The 23,129-nt window shown below is 47.5% G+C and overlaps 1 protein-coding gene across 1 annotated transcript in view; it reads right to left on the bottom strand.

The window, feature by feature from the left end:
- LPCAT4 (lysophosphatidylcholine acyltransferase 4) overlaps positions 1-23,129 on the bottom strand; it is a 539,966-nt gene that overhangs the window by 136,612 nt on the left and 380,225 nt on the right. The window contains exon 8 of the mRNA XM_078644815.1: positions 1,118-1,172. Within this exon, the coding sequence (XP_078500941.1) occupies positions 1,118-1,172 (55 nt within the window). The remainder of the gene's footprint in view (positions 1-1,117; positions 1,173-23,129) is intronic.

The following is a 23,129-nucleotide window of genomic DNA, read 5'->3' as shown; positions in this document are numbered from 1 at the left end:
AAACAGTGCGTCATTGATATTCAAATCTTCAAAGCAGCATTACCTAATCAGTTTCAGTCCTACCTTTAACCTCCATGCTAAGTTGTAAAGCAAAGCAGCTGCTCTATTTAGCAATACATGCTTATCGAACAAAGGCCCTTGTCCAATGAGCGCGAGGTCGCTGACAATGCAGCCGGAAGCCACTGTTTGTGCTCTCCGGTTCTGTTAGTGCTGCCTTCGCCAAAGGAAATCGCACAGGGGATATTTCCAGGCCCCTCATCGGGGGCTGCGGGAAAGAAAAAAATGATTAACTTACGGGTACCTGGGCCCTTCCAGGGTCTTATCTCGCGCGGGTAAACTCAGAGTGTGGCGCTGTATCACCCTGAACTGGAGCAAATATAACTAGGAAGCACCACGGACATCGGAACTGGAGACTCACGTGACCGTACGTTAACGCACCTGCGCAGTTCCAGCCTCAAGCGCGGCCCTCTTGTGACTGATGCTAAGAGACTACACGTAGGAGGAGCAGAGGCCGCCAATCCAGGAGAGGGAAGCCCCGCGTGACGGAGTCTGTAGCCCGGTGAGTGGAGCGGGCGGGTGGGGCTTAGTTGTAGGGGGGGTGGGTGTCTGTGTGCATGCATGGGTGTGAGTGTGGCTGTGTGTGCGTGAGTGTGGCTGTGTGCGTGCGATTGTGTGTGCGTGCGATTGTGTGTGCGCGCGATTGTGCCTGTGTGTGTGCGCGCGATTGTGCCTGTGTGTGTGCGCGCGATTGTGCCTGTGTGTGCGCGCGATTGTGCCTCTGTGTGTGTGCGCGCGTGTGTGTGTGTGTGCGCCTGTGTGTGTGTGTGTGTGCGCCTGTGTGTGTGTGTGTGTGTGTGTGTGCGCGCGCGAGCGACTGAGAGAGGCATGGCTGACTTCCTGGCAATCTGGAGATGTGCACGGCTCCGGGGGGCTGGGCGTGCTCGCCCACGATGTGAAATCGACGCGCATGCCCGATCTGTCTCCCTTGAGAGGCAACTCCACGACAATTGGTCTCGAGAGCAAGACCTAAAAACAAGCAACAGGAAAGCCGGGGGGTGGGGGGGGCGGAGGGGTTGGGGATGGGGAGAAGAGAAGAATAATAACTGAGCCCTCTTACCTCAATCTCAAGCCGGATGAACAACTGGGACAAGCTTAGCCAAAGAACTTTAAAACTGTAGGGGTGAAAATAAGAATTAGTAATCTGGTTTCAAGTCAGGTAAATTTAATTACTGCTTTCAACTGGAAAGAGAAACTACATCGGGCTAGTACAAAAAAGTGGAAATGTTTTTGCAGGGCTCCCATTAGACATTATACACTTTAAGCACATGCTACCAAATGGCAATTGTTTCTTAAGAACGTTGAGGTAAATAAGGTGCTGTCCGCCACATATGGGATGATACTCCAAGTGGATGAAGGCTTTAAATAGGTAAACAGTTATCTTGATCACCTTTCAGAGACTATATGAATAAGTGACTTGTATCATGGGCTCTCTTGAGTGTTCTGAAGCCATAAAAAGGCTGATGGCGCGTGACCTCATTTTTTCTATCTGGAGGCAAGAAGTGGGTGAAAAGCACGAGCTCCCCAAGTGGCTAATACATTAAATCACCAATGTCTACAAACGTGCCTTCACAGTTCAAAATATGAACAAGGAGCTCTTTTGCGCACGCTATCCATTGGCTGAAGGTGTATAATAGGCAGTATTTTAACACAACTTCAATTTTTTTGACTGAATAAATCTGTTAAGGAAAAAAGACTGCTGATGTACACATTAAATTGTTGCTTAATATGCATACTCATCAAATAAAAGTTTAAAAATGGTACAGATGGACAGCATAAAATAATTCAGGTTAAGAGGAGCATTTGAGGAACGAGCAATGGATGTAAGAAAAAGTTACTTACCTAATACTAAATGGTTACTTATCCGTAGGAATAGTTTTACAGCTTAGATTCACATGCCGTGCATCGTTCTGCCATCTAGTGGTTGGGTCCAGAAATATCTATTTTATTTCCTTCTCTTTTGTAGTGGGCACTAAGTCGTCGGCTATGCGGTGGTATGCGCCTCCTTGCATGACATCATACATAAGACCCAGAAGCCTCTTCGGTGACCTCTTTGATTGTATGGCTTCCTCTTCTATATGTACACCAACCCTCTGTTGCAATTTAACTCGTTTTGGGAAGGCAGGAAGGTCACATGAATATCTAGAAAATTCTGCATCCTGTAAAACTATTCCTATAGGTAAGTAACCATTTTTTTGCAGCAATACTCTTCTCTGGAAGAGATGTCCATATCAAGTAAATAATTAAAGGTAAGAGTATTTGCAACTAACCTCAGGCAGCCAGGGAGGATGGTGGGCGCATGTGAATCTATAGCACTACATGCCACAAACAGATGCTTACAGGGAAAGTAACATGTTGTGTGGCACAAGTAGCTGTAGCTACACATGATGTGCACAGACTGTAAAGCAGTCCTCCCCAAAAAGTGGTAGTTTAGTCAGAGGATGTTGCTCAAGACTGACAGTGTGTGTGACAGTCCAGCCAACTCTAGCCTGTTGTCTAGCTAGGACATCCACATAGTAATGTTTAGTAAAAGTTTGAGGAGTGGACCAAGTAGCCTCCTTACAGATGTCAGCTTATGGTATATTGCCCAAAAGAACCATAGAAGCCCCTTGTCTGCAAATGGAATGGGGTCTTGGAGGGAAAGGTAGGGCCTTTTAGCTTTGGCATAACAAGTTTGAATGCACTTGACAAGCCAACAAGTAGTTCCTGCTTTGGAACTAGAAGGCCCCTTGTGTGGCTCGGAATAGGACATGAAGAGTTGTGTCTTACGAAAGGGTTTTGTTCTACCCACATAATACATTAACGCCCTTTTGACATCTAAGGTATGTAATGCGCATTCTGCTAGACTCTGAAGGTGGAGAGAAAACTGGAAGCTAAATGGTTTGATTGAGATGAAAAGCGGAAACCACCTTAAGAAGAAACGGGGTTGGTTCTGAGAATCACCCTAGCTGGATGAACTTGGAAGAAAGGCTCCTCTAAGGTGAGAGCATGTATCTCACCGATTCACCCAAGGTTAGTAATGGATACAAGGAAGACTACCTTCCATGAAAGAAACTGAAGCGGAGAAGAGTAAAGGGTTTCAGAAGAAGGGCCAATGAGCCTATTTAGGACGATGTTGAGATTTCAAGCAGGAGGTGTACGAGGCAGGATAACCCGCTCAAGACAGGCCTTATATTGACTGGTACCCTGAAGAAGGAATTGTGCTGCTTATTTTGTAGATAAGCAGCCAAATGTAACCAAAGGAGGTGTACGCAATGCACGAGTCGTGAAGGAGGTAATGGACAATGTCTTGTACTGACGGTTTGAGAGGATATGTTTTGGAAGGCTGTAGTGTGCAAAACGCTTCCATTTGGCTGCGTAGCAGGCCCTAGTAGTAGGTCTGCGTGCTTCGCAAAGAATGGGCATGCATTTGTCCGATAACTACAGATAACTAAACTCAATGACCTTAGAAACCAGATCACTGAAAAAGTCTGGCCGTAAGAAGGACTACCCATGGTAGCATCCAACTAATCAAACACTGATTATTCAGGTAAATGTGCGTTGCACCAAAAAATAGACAAATGCTTTTTCCTCTTTTTCCACATATTCACACTGTCTTGACAAGCGGTTCTCTCACTTTAGATCAGCAATACTGTTGCTACAAGTCATCTTTTGCCTATTCTATTGATCCTGAAGTCAGAAAGGATTATTTTGAAAAAGTAAGCGATTGAACTTTACTACCTGCTGTTTGTTTAACTAAAACGAATTTTTAAAATAAACAAATTTATTTTAATTGGAATTAAATAATTTACAGGTTGAACAGCCTAGCTATCACGTAGCATATATCTTAACTATCTGTGAAAGGTTAGAGAAGAAATACCAAACCATCAAAGACATTTTGGCTTAGCTTTGCACACAGGTTCTATTAAATGTTTAAAACAGGTAGTTGGGACATATAGATAACAAGTGTATATTAAGTCTTTTTAGGGGGTCACAGCCACTAACGTATTTTTAGTCCTGAAGATCGTCTGAAAGAATTATTCCATACAAGACCGAAACGTTGACGACAAAGTTAATTTCCTTATCTGCTCTTTATTACACAAGTGATCTTTATTTTGGCAAAATAGGAGTCATTTGTTTTTTAATTGCATTGGTTTGGACTTTTTTCACAAATGAACTATAGGAATAAGTCTGTATTTTCTTGTTCATTTATACGAGTTATGATTAATTCTTATTTGTACCCTATGAATTTTTTGTTTCAAAACCTATATAAAAGAAAATACTTTTTGATGTAAAAATTTCCCGTGTTGCTTTTCTATTCTTTTCATGGTCAGCTGACCCGCCCGACCGGCTCCCTTCTTAAGGGGATCCCGCCTGCACCTGGGGAGCGACCACTGTGCCTCTGTCTGGCCTGGTCGCCCCCCTGCTCCTCTCCTTTCCTACCTCTGAGCCCCTGCTGCAGAGTCCTTTTCTGCCGACGCCGACAGCAGCGCCCCAGCCGCCGCTGGGCCGCCCGCTCTGCCTGTCCCGTCCCGCCGCTTCCTGCCTGCGGCCCCGCCCCCTTCGCCAGACGATTGGTCAAGCCCTTCCCGCCTCCCAGCTGACCCGCCCGACCGGCTCCCTTCTTATGACGCCCCCTCAGCGACCGCGCAGCGGACGTGCGCAGCGGGAGCACCGACTGAGCGCCGAAGGTGCGCCAAAGGTAAGCCCGTCTGCGCCTGGACCGCGCCCAGTGCCAGGACCCAAGGCCCCCACCGACAGAAGCCGACCCGACGGACCTACGACACCACCGAACTCATCGCACTCTACACCGGCCGAACCGCGGGCTGCTACCGAGCCACTCCGATACGCACCCACGGACCCTTCAGCTGCCACTCCTGCAAGTTCACCTGCAACCGGACCCACGCCACACCAGCACCCACCAAGCCGAACACCAGCAGCACCCACCTGAAGTGCATCCTGCTCAACACCCGCTCCGTCCACAGACACGCCGTCGAGCTCTGGAACCTGCTCGACACCACAGCCCCAGACGTCGCCTTCCTCACGGAAACCTGGATGAACGCCTCCTCAGCGCCCGACATCGCCATCGCCATCCCGGACGGCTACAAGATCATCCGGAGGGACCGCTTCAACCAGACAGGAGGAGGCATCGCCATCATCCACAGGAACACCATCCGCATCACGACCAACACCGACGACACCCTCGCACCCGCCGAACACCTACACTTCCAGATCCACGTCAATCCCAAGACCACCCTCAGAGGCACCCTCATCTACAGACCCCCGGGACCACGCAAACAATTCAGCGAGGACATCGCCGACTTAGTCAGTCCACACGCCCCCCCCTCCGCCGACTACATCCTCCTCGGGGACCTCAACTTCCACCTGGAGAACAACAACGACCGCAACACTACCACCCTGCTGGACAACCTCGCCAACCTCAGACTCAAGCAGCTGGTGACCACCCCCACCCACTACGCCGGACACACACTCAACCCAGTCTTCTCATCCAGCAAGGACATCTCCTTCAGCCACGCCACGGGACTCCACTGGACGGACCACAGCTGCGTCCACTTCAGCTTCAGAAGGACCACGCTCCACCATCACCAGCAACAGGTTCCCCGCAGAAGCTGGAACAAGATCACTGCAGACCAGCTCGTTACCTCCCTGAGCAAGAACCCTCCCACCAGCACAACGAACCCCAGCCAAGCGGCCACCAACCTCACGAAATGGATCAGCGACTGCGCAGACGACCTCGCCCCTCTGAAGACCCAGCCGAGCAGACCCGGCAGCAAGAAAGCCCCATGGTTTAACGACGAACTCAAGAGCTCCAAGACGAAATGCAGAGCACTCGAGAAAACCTGGCGCAGAGACCCAACACCGGACAACATGACTGCCCTCAATCTCGCCACCCGAAAACACCACCAACTGATCCGCGCCACCAAGAAAACCGCATTCAAGGAACGACTGGACAACAACGCACACAACAGCAAGGAACTCTTCAACATCGTCAAAGAGCTCTCCAACCCCAACGCCGGAAACAACGACATCACCCCTTCGCAAGACCTCTGCAACTCCCTCGCCTCCTACTTCCACAACAAGATCCCGGACATACACAACAGCTTCAGCACTCAACCGACGCACGCCGCGACAGAACCACCGCCCCCCACCACCACCCTCCGCGCCTGGACCCCGATCAGCACCGAAGACACCATCCGCACGATGAACTCCATCCACTCCGGATCTCCGACAGACCCCTGCCCTCACCACGTCTTCAACAAAGCCGACGCTGTCATCGCACCCCACCTGCGGGACATCATCAACACCTCCTTCGACATCGCCACCTTCCCGGAGAGCTGGAAGCACGCCGAACTCAGCGCTCTACTAAAGAAGCCATCAGCCGACCCCACCGACCTCAAGAATTACCGCCCCATCTCGCTACTCCCGTTTCCGGCAAAAGTCATCGAGAAGACCGTCAACAAGCAACTGGCCGCCTTCCTCGAGACGAACGGCTCCCTCGACTTCTCGCAGTCTGGCTTCCGGGCCAACCACAGCACCGAGACCGCCTTGATCGCAGCTACCGATGACATCCGAGCCCTGCTCGACAACGGAGAAACAGCGGCCCTCATCCTCCTGGACCTCTCCGCGGCCTTCGACACTGTCTGCCACCGTACCCTAGTACAAGGCCTCAGCAACGTCGGAATCCAGGAGAAGGCACTTGAGTGGATCATCTCCTTCCTCGCCGGAAGGACACAGAGTCCGCCTCCCCCCGTTCAAATCGGAGGCCACCGAAGTTATCTGCGGCGTTCCTCAAGGATCCTCGCTCAGCCCAACACTCTTCAACGTCTACATGAGCCCCCTCGCAGCCATCGCACGCCAGCACAACCTCAACATCATCTCCTACGCCGACGACACCCAGCTGATCCTCTCCCTCACCAACGACCCCGCCACGGCCAGAGCCAACCTGCACGAAGGGATGACAGACGTAGCCAAATGGATGTCGAACAGCCGCCTGAAACTGAACTCGGACAAGACGGAAGTCCTCATCTTGGGATCCTCACCCTCCGCCTGGGACGACTCCTGGTGGCCCCCCGCCCTGGGCAGCGCACCCAAACCAACAGACCACGCACGCAACCTGGGCTTCATCCTGGACTCCTCCCTCTCCATGACCAGACAAGTCAACGCCGTCTCCTCGTCATGCTTCAACATCCTGCGCATGCTTCGTAAGATCTTCCGATGGATCCCCACCGAGACCAGGAAGACGGTCACCCAGGCCCTCATCACCAGCCGTCTGGACTACGGCAACTCCCTCTACGCCGGAACCACCGCCAAACTCCAGAAGAGACTCCAGCGGATCCAGAACACCTCAGCACGACTCATCCTGGACATCCCCCGCCGAAGCCACATCTCCGGACACCTGAGACCTGCACTGGCTCCCGGTCAACAAGAGAATCACCTTCCGGCTCCTCACCCACGCACACAAAGCCCTACACAACCAAGGCCCAGGACACCTCAACAGCCGCCTCAACTTCTACGCTCCCAAACGCCAACTTCGATCGACCAGCCACGCCCTCGCCGCCGTCCCCCGCATCCGAAGAGCCACCACAGGAGGAAGGTCCTTCTCCTACCTGGCCGCCAAGACCTGGAACTCCCTTCCGACCCACCTCCGCCTGACCCAGGACCACCTCGCCTTCAGGAAGCAGCTCAAGACCTGGCTGTTCGAGCAGTAGCGAAACCCCCCCCCCCCCCCCCCCCCCCCCCCAGCGCCTTGAAACCCTCCGGGTGAGTAGTGCGCTATATAAATGCTTGATTGATTGATTGATTGATTGATACTTAAGTAGCGTCATAAGTAATGCTTCAGACACCAATTGAATTGGAACAGATATACATATAGATATTCAACTAGCAATCTGTCATCTGTGATAAATACCTTTAAGTAAAATCCCTTGCTGGCACTTTTTCTATAGTTACTTCCCTAAAACAGGCTGTTGGCATTCCACCACAGGAGAGAGCGATGTGTACAGCCCCCAAATTAACAGTAGATCCTCCCAGAGACCCCACTTGCTGAGTCCGCTATGCTGCCAGGCACTGTTGTAAGGGACGCATGTGTAACCTTCCATGTGGCACAACTGCAATGTAGGACGCCATTATGCCTAACACATTACTGTTCTGACCATTACCGGACAATCCGACCGAAAAAGAGGTAGTCAACTTTGGAAAGCGTTGACCCTGGCCAGGTCTGAGTAAGCCTTCCTCACCATTGAGTTCACCCTGTAGTCTTCAAAAGGTCAGGAGTCTGAGGGTCATATAGTTGGTTATATGGGTCACAGGACGATCCTGGGCTGTCCCAACCCCTAATGAGAAGATACCTGTGGGGAATGTGTGTGTGGGTTCACAGGTAACAAAGGGGAGTTATGAATTGGGTTTGGAGGAGAAAGTGAAAGAAGAAAAGGTGGAGGAGGAGGTGCAGTCTGACCAGGCTTAATGGATAGGTGCCTCTGTTGTAGAACCAGGGCTTTTTGGGCGTCAGTTCTGAAGGAGGGTTGAGGGCCTCCTTAAATTAAGTCTCCTCTTATGAGGGACGGAGTCTTTCAGTGGCTGGACAGGCTTGGATGAATGATGGCCTCGATGGAGCTGAAGTAGGGCGACACCCATAATGCCCAAAGGTGTATCTCGGCTCAGAAGATTTAAGTGCGGACGAGAGGGCGCCTTCGGATCAGCCGCTGAAGAGGCAGTAGAGTGTTGAGGCCTCTTAGCCGACTTTGGCGCCAAAAGGTATCAAGGATGTCTGGTCTAGTAGTTCCAAGTCTGCCATGAGCCAGTGATGGCCGGGATCCATCAGATGAGGCACAAAAACTCGAAGAGGTGCATGCGGAGGATGGGATAGCACTACTCACTGTGGTCCTTGGTAGTGGGTGTGGAACCTGGCAGTGGCCCTTCAGTCTCGACATCAGACTCCAAGTTAGCATCTTTCGACAGGAACACATCCATGATTTTGGCAGCAGACTCACTTGGCTGCATAAGGGCTTCTCTCTCCCCTTCACAGAAAATGTCTGGGTCATCGTTCTCTCCTCTGTGCCACTGAAGCCGAGGCAATGCGTTGTGCCCTTCAGTTCTGAAACATTTTTATGTTGTGGAACGCATGACAGGCCGCGCAGGATACTAATCGGTGATCAGGAGACAGGCACAAGTTACAGACCTTGCGCAAATCTGTCCTCGCAGACTTTGTGTGGCAATTCGAGAAGAACAAAATAGGAGTCCGTTCCATCACATGGACATTCTCTGCTGCCTTAGTGATGGGAGTTGTGAAGGGCAGAACTCCAAAGTGGAAATTTAATTGATCGCAAGATGGAGTGAAAACAACACACAACAGTGGAGACCATCAAACAGTGGGATTGTTTGGACTGAGGAGGAATGATGCTGAAAGCCCGGTGAACCCCAGTAGACATGGCTGAACAAGGGAAGAAAAACAATCTGACTATAGAGCTGATGTCCAAGCGCATTGTCTACAAAAGGTAGAGTACCCGCGTCTCGGGACTAGAATCGATTTATTAGAACAAATACAAGTTGTACAAGTCTGAGCTGAGCACTAGATGGCAAGAGTATGCACAGCATGTATATCTACAGCTACACATGCCACGAACAATGGGTTTCTTTTCCAGATTGTTTTTTGTCTCCTGTAATACAAGTCTGGTGTAAATCAAGGGAGGGACTAAGAGCTGATTATTAAGTCTAGCACCCACGCTCCTAAATAATCGTAGTAAAGTGAAAGGGGTATGCTATTCCTCCGAAAAAAAGAAAAAGGATGTAAAGCAGTTAGTCAAGAACAGGGACCTGATCAGCGGGTTGCAGGGGAGGGGAATCAGAGTGATCAGAAGTGAATATCCTCACACACCCAGATGCGTTGGGCCGGAGCTGCAATGCCCAATGGACCCCTCAAGTGGGCTCTTTATCGGAGACCTTCTGATAATAGCCGCACCATTAGGTAATACATGACTGTCCTTATGACAACCAATAGATAGACCCCTTTCTGCTTGTGATTTTGTTTGATGGGAACATGCAGGTAATTGTACAGCTTGGTTGACATGAAAAACGATATCATCTGCAGGAGGAACTGTGAGTTAGTTATCATTACCACTCTGTTTTTGTGCATTTGCCTGCAAGGCTCTTGCACTGCGAGTACCAGCAATTCACTAGCCCTCGGTAAAGACATGATCGTTAGTAAGAAAGCCCTCTTGAGTGTTATTCACTTGAGCCCACGTTTGGCATAAGCACATAGGCTGTTTTCATGAGCTGTTTCAGTACTGGCAGTATATTTCACAGTGGTGTGGGGTCTGAGCTTCGTGGCGCTATTATCTTCACTTCCTACAGGAACCTCTTGATGACAAGTGTGTTGAAAACCTCCTTCTTATAATGCCCCTTGTGTATGCCACTATAGCTGACTGATGTACCTTAAGGGAGGCTTAGAAAAGTCTCTTATCTGTATGCAGCTTTCCCCAAGTCCTTTTTAGTTACACCAGTGCATTAACCCGTTCCACTTTGTGGTGTAGCACTTCCTTGTGGTAGACCTTCTGGCCTTCTTTAGCACCTCAAGCCCCAAGTGACCAAACTTCAGGTCTATAGAGTTAAGTCACAAGGCTAAGGGCAGCTCAGTCAGGGCAGTATAGCTGGCCTATTAGTTTTGACAAGTTCAGATGACCTGGCAGTCTCATACCGTATGTTGGACTTGGCCATCTCTGCAAGGTCATTCTCAAACTTTTTGCCTTCACCCTCCTGTTTTCGGAACCCGTTTTTGTTGTCCCTTAGGACTTTGCACACACTACCTCTGCTAAACTGCTTGGCTAATAAAATTAGCTTACACCCAATTGCCACACTTCATTTACCTGTAAGTCCCCAGCAAAGTGGTAAAACACGTACACTGGGCCTGCAAATTAAACACTACTAGTGGGCATGCAGCAATAATTGTGTCACCCACTTAAGTAGTCCCTTTAAACATCTCAGGCCTCCCATAGAAGTCTGTGTATGCAGTTTAAAACTGCCATTACGACTTGTCAAAATAAACCTTTTAACAGGCCCAACTCTTTCTTTTTCATACATCAAGTCACCACAAGGGTAAGCCCTAAACTGCCCATAGGGCTGGATGAAGTGCATTTAAAAAGTTGGACATGTACTATTAACTTTTACATGTCTTGGTAGTAAAAGAAATCTTACATTCGTTATTCTCTACTGTAAACGCCTACCTCACCACAGGATAACATTCAGCTGCCTTATTATATTTAATAAGTGCTAACATTCTATTGGCAGCAATATAGAGCTTGGTTTCCTAAGAATTGGAATCTAAAACCCTCTTTATTAGTCAAGTCCGAATTTAAGCTACAATTCTGAAAATGCCACTTTTAGAAAGTTGTCATTTTCTTGTCCTATATGATGCCTGCAGCCTTTTTCCTGAGTCACATGATCAAGTGTAGCTGCCAGTTGGTCTTAATATATGGCTCCCAGACAGTGAAACAAAGGAACATAAGTGTTGGTAGGATGGCCATCTCAGACTTGATGAGGGGGAGAAGCTGTCACCTGCCACACTTGAACATCACAAAGGCTCTGACACTAGACTATTGTGACCCCAGACAAACTGGAACCAGGACAGGGAAGCAGGAAATTAGCAGCACCTCTGGGGGTGGAACCCTTCAGAACCTTCTTATACTTCAAAGTGAGCACCAGATTTAAATATTGGACCCTCAGACCCAACTCTTCAGTACACCTCTGGACCTGTGGAAGACTCAGAAGGACTCCTGGACTGCTCTGCAAAAAGAACTTCCACTATGTTGGCCTGATGCATGAGTGAAGGACTGGACCTGCATCTTGAATTCAGGACCACCAGAGTGAGTCCACAGGGTAGTTGGCTGCCCTCTTGATCAGAGTCCTAGGGATAGTTAAGGCTCCAGCCACCCTAAACCCAGCACCTAGACTCGATCTGCTGTGAGTCCAACCCTCCTACCCCAGTCCTGGACACTTGGAAGAGGGCCTAAAGGTGCTCTGCTAGCCAAACTGTGGTCCTATTTGCAGGACCGATGCAGAACAATGCATCTATTCTTAGCTGCATCAGAACCACAGCGGTGCAGCATCCCCGATGCAAAACCTCGTACCGTAGCCCGCAGCCTACTTGGAACGCCAAATGAGCAACACATCCCCGATGCAGGCCTTCACATTACAAGTCTCTCATCGACTGCATACTCCACAATGACACAGGAGTGCGCACCGCAGCTTCTTCTGAATCACCGGAATGTGACGTAAGACTTTGCTCAGCAAGCCCCTCCTTGATGACTCTTCAGAACTCCACATCGCAGACCCTCGGAACTGCCACTGCATGATGCAACATCGACGAGAGATCTCCAAACACTTCGCAAACCAGGATTTAAGGTATTCTTCAGCAGGCCTAACTGGGTCCCTGGGCCCACACTGCATGACGGTTGTCCTGAACTTGTGACTTTGTCCCGTTCTGGCGTGGCCAGATAATCATAGTTGCCACGGTCTGCTTATAGGCACTATTTCCACTTAGCAATTGAAATTGAATATCTCCGATTCTACTGATTGGATTGTTGTTGATTTAGCCTCAAATAATTCATTACATTTTGCTAGATTTTTCGAAATTGGTGTGGAATTTTTCTTGTGTTGTGTTTTACTTTGTTACTGTTTGAAGTGCTGCATAAATATAATGCTCATTGCTGGACTGCTTTGTGCCAAGCTACCAGAGGTATAAGCATAGGTTAATTTGGGGGTTTTCTTGTGCTTCACCCTGAAAAATTGTAGTTGGTGCTTGATTAGGGTTTCAACCACCTGCCAACCAGTAACCCAATTTTCGACACGTCTTGTGCCTTCTCCACAATGACGGAGAACCATGTTTGTCTAGCAGGCTGGGGTGCTATCAGGATTAGAATTGTGGGTGCTTTTTGGCATTTCTCTAGCCCCAGTGGAACTAGCAGGATTGCGGGAAAGCGTATTTAAATTTTCCTGACCACAGTTGCAATATGGCATTCCCTAGTGACCAGTTGTGTGGATGCCTGGATGCAAAGCTTTGGCATTTTGCGTTCTCTCAAGTTGTGAGGCATGTGTAGTGTATCACTACAGAAAAAGTATCTTAACTATTTGTTATTTTGGCTCCCACTCGTGCGAGACATTTAACTGTCTGCTTATCATTTCTGCTTCCGTGTTCTCAATTCCCAGTAATTTTACTGCTATTTTATCTGAATAGCCCATCTCCTTAGGTCATGTGCTAGTTTGTACAGTATTTGTGAGCCCTTGTCACTACCTGTTTGTGGCAGTAGAAGATCGAAGAACATGGTGGCCATTTTACCTGACTGGATTTGAACTGTTTCTCTCGATCTATGTATGGAAGAGTTTTAGGGCTAAGAAGACTAAAGTTTCAACACATTTTGTGTTTGTTTGCCCCTTAGGCCTCTAATGTTTAGTTTTACCCTGTACTTGGCAGTCTTAAAGGTCTGCTTACTGTGATGTGGTTTGTAGTCACTAACTCTTTATGTACTTTCACTGTGACAATCACAATATCCTCCCACCTCTTGATTGCCTGTGACCACTGCCACGGACGCCACTCCTAGAGTGGTCTCATGTGAAGTCTACCAAGGAGTATTGGAAAGATGGAAAATGCCATCCTTGCCATTAACCTCTCCAATGTCCTTGCTATCAGAGGTTGATCTTTCTGGTAAAGGCGAGTTTGCTCTTTCAGTGGCTGGATCCTCTTTGCCATTGGAAAGGCTTTGGCTTATATGGAATGTAGACATGCTCCCAGAAACAAATTCTCCCTCTTTGAATCCGGGGACCTTTTCTCAAGTCCAGGGAAAAACGTATCCAACGAAGTGTCTTTATAACTGTTTCTATGCTGTCCTGGCACTGTTTGTGTTACCTTACCTTTCCCAGCCAATCGTCCAATTATGGATATATATGGACACCCCATCTCCTCAGGTGTGTTGCCACTACAGCTAGGCATTTTGTGAAAACCCTTGACGCAGATTTTATCCCAAACTTAGTGCTCTCAACTGGTAATATAACTCATCTACGACAAACCTCAGGCACTCCTTGCTACAGCTGTTGATCAGAGCATAGAGACATGGGTTTTTGAGGAATATGGTTCCATATGGTTTCCTTTTCACAGATGCACAATAACCTCCTGTAGTGTCGACATCTTGAACATTTGTGCCTTGATTAATTTATTTGGCCCCCATACATGTAGGATGGGTTACAGGTCTTGGCCAGTTTTGGTACTGGGAAGTAAACAGAGTAGTCTCCTTGGTTCTTTTCTATTGTTGGTGGTTTCACGATTTGTATTCCTGTTTAAGAGATATGTGATCTCTTGTTAACAGGGATGCCTATCCCTGGCTACAAGTGATAACCAATCCTTTTCCCCGATGTGACATGTGGCAATCTGCCTCAAAGTCCCGATGCTGGTTAGAACTGGTACTTTCTTGGACACTGACAGAAGACTGTTTCCCAGCTGTTTCAGTTGGATTCAAAGACAGAACACACAAGAACTCCCTGGATGCCATTTTCTTAGGCACATTACCCAGGGTTTGTGTGGGTCAGCTTCTGAGAACTCTAATGCACTGCTAAGACAAGTTTTGAACTAGTTAGAAATTACAATACCATTAAAATGAAAACCTCTTCCAGGAAGAGGAACAGTGAAGGAATTAAATATAGTCACTCAAAAAGAAGATGCGCTGGAAAAGCCAATCCGTTCAACATTGCATGATAAACTGGAAAAGGAGCCATGATTGGAAGCTGAAGGTGTTGCAGCAGAGTGACACTCATGAAGCGAGGACTCCAAAATAAGTTTACACTGATAACAATGAACTATGCAGCCTGCAGAGTTATGAGGAATGTGACGTCCACTTGTAAACAGCAAAGAAAGATTTGAGGCGTTAACGCCACCACATTTTCTCTTGGGTATCACTAAGATGTCCACAAACAGCTGGCATTTTCCAGGCTGCACCAGTCTCCACAGCGAAGAATGACCACGGAAAATAAAGGATATCTGTTCCGGATGTATACAGGGAAGGGAATATCAGAAGAGGGTGGCTGCAGAGCACTCACAGCACAAACTAGGGGATGAGAGGATATTACCAACCATCTCATCGGCTTTACCTATTAGAAGCTGCCTGCATTCTGAACGGTCAATGAGAGGTGATAAGATCCTATCTGGGATGACACACTGACACCCCTACACACATCTGAACAGACCCACATGAATAAATGTTGGAGCAGTGAAGGGGAAAGGGCAACTACCACACGTTCTCTTGGCCCGACTAGTAATAGCAGGATTCTGGGCTGACGTCCTAGACAACATATTGTAGCAGGGATCCTGTTCTCCTACAGAACTGTGCATAGAGACTTGGAACCTCAGTAAGTTAGGGTGTGCCAAAACTCACCTTAGTACCCAAAATCCCCTTACCTGACTAGCTACAGTGTCTCATTGGTCATTACAAACTCCCAATACTTAGACAAACCAGAACATGGACTTAGATTACCTCAGGTAACGTGGAACACATGAACACTCTTTCGTTATACAATCATTTCAATTCAAAACAGGGAATAAATGAGGACACAAGCATATTTGAAATGTTTATTTACTAATGCAGGGTTCTCAAAAGCAGTATCTTAGATAATACCAGCAAACATATTATAAGAAGCAAAGTAATCAGCATAGTTACTAGTCCATAGAATGCAAAAGGTGACAACATGCTAAAATGCTGAAATGAATCAGGTTTAACAAAACCTAATTCTCACCCTCCCTAATTAGCATATTATATTATATCTAAGAAGGTCTCATTGGGTTTTAGCAGGGCGGTCCCATACCTCAAGATCCTAGTGGTAAGGGATCACATCATCCTCCACCAGCTCTCTGCATGCGAAGCACCATCAAGTGTGTGTGGGTGCGCTACGTGAAGCAATATATAAAACGTGCCTAAAGCCAGAATTTGGCTGCCGCTGCATGTATGTTATTTCTAGGAAGGTGCGAAGATCAGACCTCACAACAACCACTGTGTCGAGTTATCCTTGAAGGCTTCAGCACTCACTGTACAGACACAGTTCACTAAGCAAAGCTGATATCAGAGTAATAACATATTATTCTCGTGTGAATCGAAGCTAAAACAACAGTTTATGTGTTGTGTGCAAAAGCAGCAGAAAGGAAAAATGGCGTTTAAACTTCTAATAAGCTCATGCTAACTTAACACAGCATATAGGCAAAGCGTATCTATATGACATCCCCCCAAGATCCGAGCACGGATAAGACAAGATAAGGGGCTCATCTTTGAAGTGCAGAGTTCAAGAACGAAAGTCAGTTCAAATTTGAGGAAGTGAGAAAAATTAATTTCGTCACTTAAAAAAAATAAACCAAAATCTCACCATCTTGACAATTCGAGCAAAGTCAATAGGTCTGGGACATGAAAATGTAGTCATAATTCCCCCAAAATTTCGAAAAAAGTTCAATGTCAACAAAGGCCTCGATTGGTCTCAGCCCAGGACTGAATATGCAAAATAAGCAGCTACAGCTTCCAAAAGGAAATCACTGTTATCATCCGAAAACAATTCAGCCATCCAATCTAATAGCGGGAATGAACATTCATGCTCTTCAATTACCAGAGCCTCTAGCACCATCAGAGGACAACTCGTGGGTTCTCAATGTAGCTGTGTGCCAAGAAATCTTGCGCTGCTGCAAATACATTCCAACGACCCAGTACTCCATGCATCACTGCCAAGGCCATAATCCTTTCTTCGGAACAAAACAACTCGTGAGCAACTAAGGTACTCATGAGATGATTAAAAACCACGGCAGGAGAAACCATCTTGCAGAGACACAAATCCAGGGCCCAATCGAAATCGCAGCTCAGGCAATGAAAGACAGACTGGACACATGTAAAATAGGAAAATCGAAACGATAATCCATACGCTGCACTTAAGGTGGCGAGTGGCAGCGCGCCATAGTATTCAAGCATCCTGTTGCGAAACAGTGCCAGGCGGGACTGAGCGTCTTAAAAAACAGGACGGGCATCCATTTTTAATAAAACAAAATATCACCAGAACGCCTGCAGTCAACGCTAGTAAAACAAGAAAACCACCAAACAGGCTCGAAAAGATTGAATGAAAGAAAGCAGGAATGACTCCAAATATCTTTTCAAAGGAAGTCACAAGACCACTGCTAACTATTTAAAAAAAATGTGCGAGGCCCGAAGAGGAGGACGCGTTAAAGATTGTATGAATCAGTTCACTAAAATGCAATGGTAGGTCAGTATTTAATAAAGCCTGCACCTCTGTGAGGGTGTTGGCAATATCAAGGACAAATGTTTCACGAGCTGAAGTCAGGGCAAATTCTTTTTGTGACAATAGGGCTCTTATTCTACTCATTCCATTGAACTCTGCGTTCAAGGTTGGAATTCGCGGCCAGATGGAAACATCCAAGTTCCCATTCGGAGGAGGATACAAAACATTTTTACAGCAAACCACACGTTCAGTGACTGTAACCACATAAGTGATGCCTTTTATTAACCCACAACAATCTTCATTATTTAAAAGTAAATAACTGCCGTTTGCCAGTAATTTGAAAGTGGGGACGATTGCGGGAACGGGAGTACCCTTCAAAACACAGGCTAAATTAGGCTGTTCTTGGTTGCAAGAACCGTGCAACTGAATATGTCTACACATTAATGAGTGATCAGGCGTTTCTGTGCACTCTTCACCTTTTAGAAAAACCTCCCTCCCTTCTCTAAGGCATCTGTATGTGAAAGGGAGCGACCAGGCTTCATGGAGGTATGAACTACCCAGCGGTTCGCATCTACCAATGGCAACACATTTCTTACAATTTGTAAATTTAAATAAAGCAAACGGTAACGTAAATAAACCGTGGATAAGCCACGTCGCAGCCGTGTCCTCTGCCACAGAGAATGGCAAAGACTCCAACTTTTCAATCTGTAAAATGGAAAAAGATGCATCTCTCATTGAAAGCAAACGCTGCTTGTCAGTCAAATTAAAAGAGGCAAAGAGGGAGGAGACATTCATGTAATTCCAAGGCACTTTTCCGGCCTTATGTGTCTGCAGGGTCCATGCAAACTGCATAATGGAACGTAATTGATTTTGACCCTGGTATAACACAGACACTTCATTTTGCACAATATCAACAACAGACGATACAATATTATCCAATGTGTAAATGCGGGAAGAAAGCGTGTTAATGCTATTATCTACAACTGCAAGCACTTTCTCCAAGTTAGCTTGATCAATAGCCCTAAGGCGGGTAGCCGCCTAAATCTGTGACGTTTTCCAGATTTCATTATAAACCACATATATCCATCGTTTTGATCTACCACTAACCGGACCTTTTATAAAATCATTTAAATCAACATCACCCGTTAGTATGTTGGAGCCAATTCTGACATAATTTGCCTATTGAATAAGTGGTGACAGAATGGTCATTCTCAAAACGGGGATCGGTCCTGATTTGTTTTAAGCCATCAGCTAAACCCAGAAAACGATGTTGGCACGAATCAGCACCTCTGTGCCACAACAGCCAACCATTAGGATTCAAACTGGATATGTTAAAGGACGAGTTTTGCAACAGAGTTTGCAATTCCCTAATGGAAAATTTTGTAAAATGACCCCAACCTGAATATTCTTCTAAATCAGGGATGGAAGGAGTATTCAATTTTTTAGAAGAAGCCAATCCAAAGCATGTTGTTCGAGAAATGGTAGAGTTCAAAAATAACATATGATTTGGGATGAGACATGCACGGTGCAAAGCCTCAGTGCCTTGCACCTGCCAACTTTTAGAACCCCAAATTGATTTAAGGTCAATTGTTTCCTTCCACAACTCGTAGCCTCCAACAGCTAACTGGTCGAGGAAGGACTTCGAATACAATAACTTAGTATCGGTAAGTCTAACCTTGGACATGGATTTTTCTGTCATTTTAAAATAAAACTAAGCCGGATTGGACTGATTAAAATCGGTAAAATAAGTGTACTTTTTCAAAAATGTACTTGAACTGCCTTTTAAAGGAGCCGGGCAATGCTCCCACTGTGTATAATTTATTATTATTATTATTATTATTTGGACATTTATAAAGCGCCTGGTGACGCCCAAGGGCGTGTCCCCGCGCTATGGTAAGTGAGCAGTTGCCATCCCCTCCTCCCCCAAGAGTTACCTGCTAAAAAGGTGAGTTTTAATTTTTTCCTGAACAGGGCCTCTGATGGCTCAAGACGCAGGTCTGGGGGCAAGACATTCCAGCATTTGGGAGCAAGGTATCTGAAAGATCTCCCCCCCATCCGTGCCTTCCTAACTCTGGGCACCACCAGTAGTCCCGTCTGTGAGGACCGTAAATTGCGGGTAGGCTCATAGTGGGACACCAAACTCTGGAGCGGCACAGGGGCTTTGCCGCTCAGAATGCGATGGCACGTTGAGAGGGCCTTAAACTCAACTCTCTTCTCCATCGGGAGCCAATGGAGGGCTTGGAGAGCGGGTTTAGAAGGTGACCTTCTCGGAAGTCTAAGCACGAGCCGTGCTGCGGCATTTTGGAGCACCTGGAGGCGACCCATGACCTTGCCTGAAGCCCCCAGATAGAGCAGGTTCCCGTAGTCTAAGCGCGAGGTGACCAGGGCGTGCACCAGCGTCCTACGAGCTGAAATGGGAAGCAGATCTAAAACCTTCCTCAAAGTTCTCAGGACACCGAAACACACCCCCGTCACCCGGCCAACCTGCGGGCCAAAGGCAAGGTCCTTGTCAAGCCACATGCCAAGATTCTTGGCCTCCAGACTGGGAGTGGGGGCCTCGCCTAAGCAGGGTGGCCACCACGCAGGCGACCACGCAGAGGGCCCGCCCCCCACCACGATCACCTCGGTCTTGCTACCGTTCAGTTTTAAACAGTGTGCGGACATCCAGGCTGCGAGATCTTGCATGCAGTTCCTGAAGATGTCCGCCGCAAGGCCGGGGGAACGAGACAGGGAGACGACCAACTGCGTGTCGTCGGCGTAAGACACCAGGTGGAGACCGTGGCCCTCCGCGATGGCTGCTAAAGGGGAGACGTAGATATTGAATAAGGTCGGGCTCAGGGACGAACCCTGTGGTACGCCCTGGCCCAACTCGATCTCCCTCGAATAGCATTCTCCCATCCTGACTTGGAAGCACCTGTCAGACAGGAAGGACTTGATCCAGCCAAGCGCAGCGCCTGTGACCCCACCTTCACTCAGACACTGTAGCAAGATGGTATGTGCTACAGTGTCGAATGCTGCACTTAAGTCGAGTAGGATCAGCGCCATAGTCTGGCCCTCATCCACACCCTGTCGGAGTGCCTCCACCGCCACAAGAAGTGCAGATTCCGTTGAGTGGCAAGGACGGAAGCCAAATTGCGAGTCGTGGAGTAGCGATGCCTCCTCCACGAACTGCATCAATTGAGTGTTAGCAATTTTCTCCGCTATTTTAGCCATGTAGGGCAAAAGGGAGATGGGGCGGAGATTGTCGAATTTCTCGAAATTCACATTGGCCTTTTTTTGCAGGGGGAGTACAACTGCCTGCTTCCAAGCCTTGGGGACACTCTGGGACAAAAAAGAGGAATCGAGTAGATTGCGAACATAAGGTTCAAGCACCTGCAAGCTACCCTTAAGCCGACTAGGGGTCGTCGGGTCTCTAGGAGAGCCAGATTTAATTGACCCGCAGATACGGATTAGCTCTTCTGTGGGCGGGGTGCAAAAAGAGGTAAGCTGTCGTACTCCCATCGTTTTGACACCCTTCCCCCATGTGGGAGCGTTTAGTGCCTGCCGAGGAAAGGAATTGTAGAGGTGAGTGACCTTGTTAGTGAAAAACTCTGCAACACGGTCACAGCCCTCCACCGTGCAGAGTTTCGAGGGGCATGCAGCAGACTTGCCTATGGTGATGGACTTGTAGATTGAAAAGAGCTCTTTAGTGGACTGCTCAGCTCCTTCAATCCTAGCGCAGAAGTACGCCGTTTTGCCCTTCCGTAGCAGTTTATGGTAGCTACGCCTGCAGTTAGTATACTCTACTTTAGCGGAGGCGGAATATGCTACTCTCCATTGTCTTTCAGCCTTTTTGCACGCTGCTTTTGCCACTTGCATATCAGCATTGAACCAGAGAGCAGATCTTTTTGCTCGGCCCCCCAATTTGGCCGCACCAAGTGGAGCAACCAGATCCAAGGCCTCTGTAATACGTTGGTCTAGGTTGGAGTTGATGTCTACCACACCTATTCCGCCTGGATGACCTTTGGCAGTTAAGGCCAGATTGAATGCGGATTGGGAGAATGCTGCCCATCTCCGCCTAGGGTGTTTATCGGCTGGAGGGTCAGTCGGAGCAGGTTCTTGACTCCCTATAGTAAAGGGAATAAGGTGGTGGTCTGTCCATGGGATGGGGACCGGTGCGCATGCTTCCACTTGACTCCAATTTGCAAAGATTGGGTCGAGAAGATGACCCAAATTGTGGGTGGGATGCTGCACCTTCTGCTCGAATTGTAAGTTAGCCATTGTGAGACAAAGATCGTTAACTGTCTTATCTGTTAGGGTGTCCAGATGTAGGTTCAAATCACCTAAGACTAGATACCTATCAGTGCTCAGAGCGGCTTCGGTAACTGCTTCCACTAGTTTCTCAATGAAAGCTGTGGGGGAGCCCGGTGGGCGGTAAATCAGTATTTACAGTATTTCTTCTGGAACTAGTTTTGTGTAAGAAGTGGTTGCCAAAATGTTGGAAGCAAAATAAATCACCATAATTAGCAGAATCTAAATATAAATCTTCAGCATCAAAGGCAGCATAATATTTCAAATCAGAAACCAATGCCTCAGCGGCCTGAACATCCCAATCATCAGAACATATGTTTTGTTTCACCACATCCCCCATGTTTACTCTAAGCACATTAGGGACATTAATAACCTCAGTTGGGCCATGGATTTGAAATTTAACATCATCCCACACAATGCCATCTAGGACAGGCCAAGCAGTGATATTAACAAAAACCAAGTCGCTCTTCAGTCTGTGTGCAGAATGCGAGGAGGAAAGGGGGCCAATTGTCCATTGAGATGTCGAATGCATGTTCTCTCTTCGACATAGTGTCCATTGACTAGTCGGAAAAAAAAAATCACAAAACCAATTGACATAAAAAGATAAATTGAAAAAAGCACTAGCCAAACATATGTCCAAGGAGGAATTAAAAAATGTTTTTTAAATAAACTTGTATATACTGAAATCCGAGAGGGCTTTCCTGAAGTGTGCGAGACAGTGTCAAATGAACATCTGGATTCCGTGGCCAAACGTGTTTGTAAATCAGGCATCGATAAGTCAGTTGGGTAAGTGCAATCAATTTTATCAACGTTAGTACCAGGCAAAGTACTTAATAAAGGACTGGAAATTGTAGGTATCTCAATGGCCACCTCTGGCTCAGGATTAGAAGCAGTGGCCATAACAGAATTTCTCACAATCGAAGGACAGGAGACGGCCGGTGTCATACTAAGAAGAATCAGCCACTCTGTGTATCTTGACATTGTCAATTGAGATAAACCTGTTTTCCTTACGACCTGGAAGTGGTGGTAAAATAACTGTTCTTGTGCCCTTCACTCCAAGCACAGGAACCGGAGCTCGATAGGAGGGACGAAATTCTTTCTTGTTCTCGATCTTCTCCCGAACCAGTTCTCCAACTTGGGGTAGCCAGCCAACTACCGGGATCTGCAACACATCATCCGATGTGGAGGGCAAATGTTCCTTTGCAAGATCGTCTCTTGTCTTTTGTAGAGTCTGTAAAACATTGCAGTGTTCATCTACGTCAAAGGAGGTAGCGCTAGCCACCCAGTCTAGACCGTCAAGGTCCGGTACATACATCTTGATACCAAAGAGCATTTCGTATGGGGTCCGCCCACCCAAAGACCTTCTAGGGAGATTATTAAGAGCACGCTGCACGCCATTGAGGTGGGCCAGCCAGTTCCTGCCAGTGCCTATAACTCGAGCTGTCAATGATTGCTTTAAGTCACGGTTCATTCGTTCCACTACACTATTACCCTCAGGTCTGTATGGAGATGAAAACTTGACTTGGACCCCC

This window comes from Lissotriton helveticus, chromosome 5_1 (assembly GCF_964261635.1).
Source record: "Lissotriton helveticus chromosome 5_1, aLisHel1.1, whole genome shotgun sequence".
Taxonomy (NCBI): Eukaryota; Metazoa; Chordata; class Amphibia; order Caudata; family Salamandridae; genus Lissotriton; species Lissotriton helveticus.
This window is presented reverse-complemented; position numbering and strand designations above follow the sequence as displayed.